General features: G+C 32.3%; 1 protein-coding gene across 2 annotated transcripts; it reads left to right on the top strand.

The window, feature by feature from the left end:
• Nucleotides 1-1,047: 1,047 nt before the first annotated feature.
• LOC146920460 (RNA-binding (RRM/RBD/RNP motifs) family protein) lies at nt 1,048-5,945 on the top strand. 2 transcript variants are annotated; one of them, XM_085713875.1, is made up of 8 exons: nt 1,048-1,482; nt 2,553-2,654; nt 2,858-2,944; nt 3,125-3,256; nt 3,432-3,722; nt 4,326-4,391; nt 5,333-5,472; nt 5,578-5,945. In XM_085713875.1, the coding sequence occupies exons 1-7, from the start codon at nt 1,183-1,185 to the stop codon at nt 5,387-5,389; spliced, it is 1,035 nt and encodes a 344-aa protein (XP_085570001.1). In that variant the 5' UTR covers nt 1,048-1,182; the 3' UTR covers nt 5,390-5,472; nt 5,578-5,945. The 2 variants fall into 2 exon arrangements, with proteins under 2 accessions (XP_085570001.1, XP_085570002.1); XM_085713876.1 differs by having other exon boundaries at nt 5,598-5,945.
• Nucleotides 5,946-8,764: the final 2,819 nt, after the last annotated feature.

An 8,764-nucleotide genomic window follows, 5' to 3' on the forward strand; every position in this document is an offset into this window, starting at 1 on the left:
AAAATATTAAAGAAGAAATTGAACTGCATGATATTTTAATCCCAAAATCGCGTGGTTAGTTAAGTTTGATTTATGATTGTTTTAACAAAGATTTGAAAGCTTGTTCTTTTGAAAGATTCGTCCTTATTCTATACTAAAATAGATGTTCATTCAAATTGATAGAATAAATCGAAGCCTAATATTTCTTTTGTTTTTTTACGCAATTTTTTTGTTAATAAATAAAAGTGACAAACATCATTATAAACTTACACAAAAATGTAAAATTTTGAGTTTGAATCCAAATAAGGATATAAGTGTTCAACTTAATAATTTGAACATTGTTAGTTGCGTTTTGTTTTTAAGGAAACATTGTTAGTTAGTTGCTTAATATTTCTTGTTTTTGTTTTCATTCAAATTAAGTACTCCACTAACTACAATTAATACACGTATTTTGTTAAATAATATTAATTTTATCATTAAAATTAACACAATTAATCATTTTCTTAAAAATCGTACACAAATCTTAAATGATTATTATTTCGAGACAAATAAAATAAAGTACTCCCTCCGTTTCAAAATACATGTCCAAATTTTGCAATGTGCACTATTCACTTGACTTACTTTGACCATATTTTTTAACTAATTTATAAATACAAATATTAGCATGTAAGATGTTGTTTGATTTGTCTCGACAAATATTTTCAAAATATTAAATTTTTATAATTTTTGACTTTAGATAATTAAAGATATTAACGGTCAAAATTGTGCATTGGCATATGTGAAGTGGTTGACTTGGACATGTATTTTGAAACGGAGGGAGTAGTTGTTTATATTTATCCTTTTTATAAATAAAATAATTACTCATTCCGTACCAAAAATGTAAGAAGAAATTTTTTTGTCCTAAATTATAAGTAAAAAAGAAAAACTTTTATTATATTTAATTTATTTTTTTTCAGAAAAACCATCGGAAAACACAAAATTTATACTCTATCGAGGTAGTTTTGGGTGTGCAGATTAAAGTTAAACTCTCCCCAAATCGATAAAGATTGAAACTTTAATCCTAACCTCAACATTCAAACTGCATATTCGCATGGTTTCAATCTAAATTTTAGTGGGTTCACTTCAATTCAACCAATCGAAATTGAAAAAAAAAAAATTCACAAAATTGATGAATCTTAGAGTGAGTCCATATACATAGTTGTAATGGGTTTGCCAAGGTTTGGTCGTCCAAAGAACGATGATGAATTGAGTTCAAACCTATTCGTAGCAAATTGTGGGCCAGCCGTTGGAATTTCTGATGATGAAATTGCTTCTGTTTTCTGCAAATTTGGTGAACTCAATGGTGTTTATGCAGCTGATGACAGTGGGACACGTGTCATTGTATCTTTTTCTGAAGTGGGTTCTGCTCAATCTGCTTTCATGGCATTACATGGAAAGCCATGTCCTCAACTTGGTGGTCGTTCTTTGTTTATTCGTTATTCTGTGCTTCAGCCAAATCCACAGGTAGTAGATTCGTAGTTGCAATGTTTCATGTTTATGTTTATGTTTTTATTTTTTTAAAAATGAGATTTTTATTTATTTTTATTAATTAAGGTTACACTGATGGCATAGGATTAGAAATTACAACATTAGAGAGAGAAGACTTATTAATGTTGTAATAAGGAGAGTATATCAGATGGAGGATATAGTCAATCACTATCTATGAAGCACGGGCACGCCGTCACGGATAATATTTTGAGAAATGACATGATCAATGTAATTATACGTGTCATGTCGGTGTTGGTGTCGGACACCGATACGTGTCTGACACCGGGACACACCTAATCAAGGAGTGTTTGTGCTTCATAGATCACTATAGGAAGAAGAAGACTTATAAAATTATTAAGAAAGATTTAGAGATCAATTAGTTGGATCGAAATATTGTTTATGATAGAATATTGTGACGTAATTTGATCAATGTAGCCGACCCCACTTATTGGGATAAGACTTGGTTGTTGTTGTTGTAAGGTGGCGCAGATGGCCATTTTGCAACGGTCCTGATAGGATTTAAACTTTGTACCTTGAGGTTACAAGACTTAAGCTCTTGTCATTGAGTTAGCCCCTCAAGTGTATGTTCATGTTATTATTTATGTATAAGTTCCATGTTCCAGTGTTGTTATTTATGTTTATGTTCCATGCTCCTATTTAGGTTTAGATGGCTTCTAGGGTGGGGAAATGTCTGACACCGGATACTTGAAAATTGTTTGAAACTCTTAACATTGGTTGGTGTTATTCCCCTTAAGTAGAAGTTCATGGTGACCTAATCGTTAATAGTTTGACAAAAAACAATGAAAACGAATATTAGTGCCACAAAATTCAATTTATAAATATTTTCTTTGTTTTTCTGAAATCAACATTGATTACATGTCTGTGTTTAGTTGTAAGGATGTAGAGGACTATGAACTTCTACTTAAAGTTGTCATTGGCAATGTCCGTTATCGAAAATTTTAGTGATTTTCAAGCATAGATCCAATTACTGTAGCAATTACCATATGTTTATGTGTATTCATGGATTTACACTTTACATTGTTCAGGATCAAGTGAAGGACTTGGTTCCTGTATCTATGACAGCCTCTGATCTTAACATTCCAGGCCTTTACCTAGTGCATGACTTCGTTAGTGCTACAGAAGAAAAGGTATACTAGTCTTTTCCTTTCGTATCAAATGCTATATTGTTTTGCTTAACATATTTGCATTTTTCTTGCATTCATTTGTTGTAAGTAGTTTGTTTTTGCGGTCGCAAAAAAAAAAAAAAAAAAACAAATAATGTTTTTTTTTTCTGTTGTCGCTTGTATTGGAACTTTACTTACAAAAACGTTGTCATTTTAAATCTTCTTAGGAATTGCTCCAATCTGTTGACAGTAGACCTTGGAATTGTCTTGCCAAAAGAAGGGTTCAACACTATGGCTATGAATTTTGTTATGATGTGAGTTTTGCCCGATATTTGTACATCCTTTTCCCATTACAGCCAACAAAGTAATAGTTCTTCTAATACAATTGATGATCTTATTCTGAACTTATTGGAAATTTGTGTTATATATGACAATAAGTTGCAGAATAATGTGATAGTTTTGATTAATCCCGACTCTCCTTCTGCTTTGTGCAGATTCGAAATGTTAATACAAAGCGATGCTTAGGGGAGCTTCCCTCATTTCTTTCTCCAATACTTGAAAGAATATCATCATGTCCAACTTTCAAGAATGCTGACCCTGATAGAATAGTTTTGGACCAACTTACGGTATGCTAACTTACTACTGGACTCAATCTTAATATCTTTTTAATCTAATGATAAGAAATTATTATTTATATTTGTTCATTCGTTAGTTATCATTTGAACACCATCCAATGCTTTGAGTTGTAATACTTGTTTCTTTGTGTTGGATGTTCAAAGTTTGAATGTTGCTCTGTTACAGGTAAATGAGTACCCACCTGGAGTTGGTTTGTCACCTCATATAGACACTCACTCTGCATTTGAAGATTTAATTTTCAGCCTTTCATTAGCAGGGCCTTGTATTATGGAATTCAGACGATACGAAGATGGTGATTGGCGCCCTAGAGTTGCTTCAAGTACTGACACAAAATTAGAATGTCCAGAAGATGGTTCAAATTGTATAAAGAGGGCTCTCTATCTCCCCCCTAGATCTTTGCTACTCTTGTCCGGCGAAGCACGATATGCATGGCATCATTACATTCCACACCATAAGGTATAATGTTCAAGAAAGGAGTATACTCTTTCTACCTTTGCATATCGAAAGTTGTTACATTTCAGAATCCTGTTTCCTATCATGATATGAGAGTGGTTTTGGCCATTTTAAAATTTTATTCAAGAAAAAATATGCTAACCATATCCTAAAATCATGAGTTCAGGAGAAAACCCTTCTTTTTGCCACGAGATTGCCATATTTTTTCTCAAATTTCTAATATAATACTTACGAAACATATCATTTTACTAAATAGTTTTGTTTGAGATATGTATCTAAGATATAAAGATTGTTTGTGTTTTTGTTCATCAGACAACTTGTATTTCCTATGTTGCTTTGCGCACACATTGATCGCTTCAAGTATGAGTGTATTAATTTGATAAGGGAATGTTAACTCCAAAACCAAGATGTTGGCTACATCATTTTTTTTCATCATTTTGTATTTCTCTTTGCTTGTTTTATGGTAGGGGAATTGGTTATCCCTCCATTAGAAATCTAGTGAATTCTATTCTTAGTAGAAAACTTCCATTCAATCCTTTACTTCAAGTGCATTTACATGGGCCATGTATATATTTTTGCTCCTGAATACAATTTTTAACGCTGCAGATAGACAAAGTGGACGGAAAAGTCATCAGAAGGGCTTCAAGAAGGGTATCTTTTACATTGCGTAAGGTGTGTTGATCTCATGGTTAGTTTTATGTCTGTCTAACCATATCAGACCCTTGGTATATTTTACTTTAGCGATTCAATATCTAGTTGTTCAGCACAACAGAAAAACAAAATAAAATTCTTATTTACAAGTGAATTAATCTCATCAGCAGAGCCCCTTTCTCGATTATTCATTAGCAGCCACTTCTGTTGTCGTGACTCAAATTATATTTATTCCTATGTCTTTTCACGTGTACTTTTCTGTCTATTTTTTATTGTTTGTCTTCTGTTGTAGTTAATATGATTTGTTGGTAACTTGGTGTAGACTCTAATTTTCTTGTACTGCATTCCTGTAAATTTGTCTTCTGTTCTAGTTAATATGATTTGTTGGTAACTTGGTGTAAACTTTAATTTTCTTGTACCGCATTCCTGTAAATCCAGTGGTTAATGGATTTGAAAAATGAGAACACTCAATTTTCAAACACCTTAAGAACCATTTGTATACTCATGCTTCATCACTAGGGTTTGTTGCAAACCATCATACTCTGAAGTTTAAGTTGTTGAGTGAATGCACATGACTGGTTTTATAGACAATGCACAAGCTCACATGCTATCTTACATGTAAACTATTGGAGGAAGTACTTTGCAGTTTGCATAGTTGTTTTGAATGCCATCGTTTTGTTTAAAGAATGGTAGTGGCAAGGGTTAAACTCTAAGCCCTTAATATCATACAGGCTATGATACTATTTTAAGGAAGTGAAAAGTGAAGCATTTGTTGAAAACCGTGTATTTCAACTATAAAGAATTACATAATGATATGCTTTTCTGATGGTATTAAAATTTGAGATATGTCAGTGCCTGCAACCTTTTACTTGTAGTAATTAAATAACTAATAGTTTGTTTCGACATTTTTCTTTCCTTTGTTCAAATTCTCATGTTAAAAATAACTTAATTGTGTATACCAGATTAGAGCAGGTTTGTGCAAATGTCAATTTCCTCAGTATTGCGACTCTCAAAGATAAGGTTTTACCGAAATGGCAAGAAGGATCAAAATGTAGTGCATTTAAATATCCGACGGTGAGAGTTGCAATGAGTACAATTTCAGGTATGTTCAGCATTCTTTTGTTGTTTCTTGATACTATAGTGCGAAATATGTTCTTAAGAATTCGATTAAGAATCTTTAAATGAACAGTTATTGTAAATTTTACAGCGGCTCTTATACATTTACAGCCAATCAAATTACCCACGTATTCACTACTATTCAACTTCAGAGGTCATTCATTTCGGTTTCTACAAGTTTGGTATTGGAATTTTTGCCCTAATCATCATACCAGTTCACTCACTTTGTATGGGTGCACAATAGATTTTCCCTTTATATGTATGAACTTCAATGTGATGATCCTATTTACATAAAATTGTACCTAAGTAGGATTTGTTATGGCCGTTAAACAGGTGATTATCCTTCTGATGAATCGTTTTTACTGTAAACAACCAAGAATGAAATTGATAGTTTGGTATACACTCATGTTGAGAATGTCAAGATTTGAGCTAATTTTGCTTAGGAAAATATTTAGATTTTACTACATTTTCTCGGTTCTAGACATGAATAATCCTACCATTTTCTAGTTGTAGTTATAAGTACACTAGCCTTCGAGGATCAGATTTATAGCTATTTCTGAATCTGCATATTTAATTTAGGCCAAACTTTCTCTTGCAATTTGGCAGATGTTTGTGCAACCCTCAAGTGGTGTATGCTAACTTTAGTTTGTCAAACTTGTGTCATATTAAGCAACAAAAACATTGGTGTAGCAACTTTCTCTCGTTGGAAGACATCGTAATAATGTCTTTCAATGTAGGTTTTCTCTTTGTTGAGATAAATAAAATTGCAACAGTGGTTTATGCAGAATCTCTACATGGGGTACCATAGGCACTCCATTACCACAGTTACAAATTGACATTTTTTCTATCCGTCCCATAAAATGTTCAGGGTTTATCTGAAACGTGCTTCTGATAGTATATTTTGATAAACATTGTATGTGGTCCACAAAAGAGCCTTGTTAATTTTTGAATTTTAACATCGATACATTTGATCTTGCAGTTTTACTATATCTTATAATGCACCATTAACAACTAATTGTCTTTCTCTTCTTTCTTCTCATCAATTTTCACAAAACCCACTGCCCATGTTTCCTCTACAAACCACCACCCCCACCGTCTCTTTTCTTCAACAATCCTCCACCTTTCACTCTCCTAATCCCTTCTCAACTATCTTGCACAAATCCATTCGTGCAGGTTTTGCAACCGCGCTTTCCATTTCACTAAAGAAGAACACCTACTACCCATGCTTCTTTGTTTGAAACTCCCGTTGATGACTAGAATCCAATGCTAATAGAAGGATTGAACATAATTTAAGAAGAATCACACTATTGAGATGTGAGAAGAAAAGGTTATTAATTTAAGAAGAACACCTACTACCCATGTCTTTTACTTTTTAAGGGTATCATTTTCTTTTTCATATAGTTTCTAAAAGTATCTTGTACATTTCTTAGAAAGAATGGGAAAGACTCGTTGGGTAGAGTTGAAATTGGATCTTTGCCTTGAGAATAAAGTTCAAATGGTGTCAACTACATTCAGAGTTGAACACAAGGCTTCACAAGCAATATAGACAACGTGGAATCAAATGTGTGTTAGCATCCGAGTATAGAAATTAATAGCAAATGTGATTTAGTATTGAGTATAGAAATTAATGATCACGATCAAGAAAGTAAATGACATATAGAGCTTAAATAATACCAATAAGTAAAGACGAAGATCAATGGTGGAAAGTATAGTCTATCCTAGTTCTTCACAATTGAGTTGGAAAACAGAATATGTCCCACATCGGTGACAGTAGAAGGATAAGAGTAACTAAATTGTACTATATAATGAAGAGTTCTGCACAATATTGCTATCCCTGTTTTGTCGATATTTTTATTTAAAATATTAAGTTAGACAATTGATATATGGATTTGACATTTTTTTTTATGGTGAGTTTTCGGTTGTGATAAGTTATCGGTAATTCATCTATTAAACAAATGTGACACCATATATTAGTTGTTTAATTATAAAATTTAAAATAAAATAAAAATTTGATAAAACTAATGATAATATTTTGTGCCCGAGTGACTTTCAATCGGGCAAATAAAACCTACTCTCTTTGTATTTTATCGGAACTTATTTTGGATCACGGGTTTTAGATTTTAAAATTGTGAACTACGAATTTGGTCCGCTCATAAAAAATGTGACTCTTTAAAGAAATTGTTGATATAGTCAAGGATTTTGTATCCATGACGTTCTCAGATTTGATGAACATTCCAAGCATGTTACCTAGTGCATGACTTCGTTAGTCCTAAAGAAGAAGAAGAAGAGGTTTACTAGTCTTTTTCTCTCATATCAAATGATACATTGTTTTTCTTGCATTCCTTTGTTTTTAATATATATATATATATATATATATATATATATATATATATATATATATATATATATATATATATTTGTTGCTTGTATTTAAACTTAGTTTAAAAGTGTTGTCATAATCCATCTCCTCATGAATTGCTCCAAGCTGTTGTTGTCTTGCTAAACAAAGGGTTCAACTTTATGGTTATGAGTTTGGTTACGATGTGAGTTTTGTTACGATCTGATTTGGTTTGCTAGTGGGTGATTTGGAAGGAGAGAAATGGCAGGATATTCAGCGGTAGAGAATATTCTCCTCTTCAACTTTTGGAGAATATCAAGCTTCTCTCTTTTTGGGGTTTAAGGCTAAATTTGGTAATTTTCATTATAGTTTTCATAATTGGTGCCAAACTCCGGTTTCTTGTTTGGGTATTGGCTAACTTCTGTTCCATTCTTTTGAACGTGTGTCATAATTTTTGGCTATCTTATTTGATACATCTTGTGCCGAGATGATAGTCTGCTCGTAGTAATATATTCCATTTTGATCTTTTAAAAAAAAAAAATTAAGTTTAACCACCTTAGATTAGAAACATGAAACATTAAATGTTAGAATAAAGATTTAAGGATATTGCTCCTTATAGCGAAAAATAGTATCACGAATAATTCACGAGCCCATATTTAACTAGAAGTCTTTTCAAATTATACCAATGCAATCCCATGTTTTCCGGCCAGAAAGCAAGTTCATTGGGTAGATGCTATTTCGCGATCCGCTCGGGACACATTCTCCTGAGATATATAGCAATGCTCAAGATTTAAATGTATTTTTTACCACCCTTTTTTTTATTAAGATTTGTTTCCCAATTTTAAAACTCAGCTTTTGGTCTCCCAATTTTATTTTTTCTGAATTTTCCATCCAACCCTATTTTGGAATCAGTTTTACTAATGTGGTCTTTTCATTAATT

This window comes from Medicago sativa, chromosome 5 (assembly GCF_051527215.1).
Source record: "Medicago sativa cultivar Bolivia chromosome 5, Bolivia_mono, whole genome shotgun sequence".
Classification (NCBI taxonomy): Eukaryota; Viridiplantae; Streptophyta; class Magnoliopsida; order Fabales; family Fabaceae; genus Medicago; species Medicago sativa.

Excerpts from the sequence above, each read along its gene's own strand:
- LOC146920460 (XM_085713875.1), top strand. The coding sequence starts at position 1,183 with ATGGGTTTGCCAAGGTTTGGTCGTCCAAAGAACGATGATGAATTGAGT. Across the intron at positions 1,483-2,552 it reads TGCTTCAGCCAAATCCACAG|GATCAAGTGAAGGACTTGGT; the intron begins GTAGTAGATTCG and ends TACATTGTTCAG. Across the intron at positions 2,945-3,124 it reads GCTATGAATTTTGTTATGAT|ATTCGAAATGTTAATACAAA; the intron begins GTGAGTTTTGCC and ends TGCTTTGTGCAG.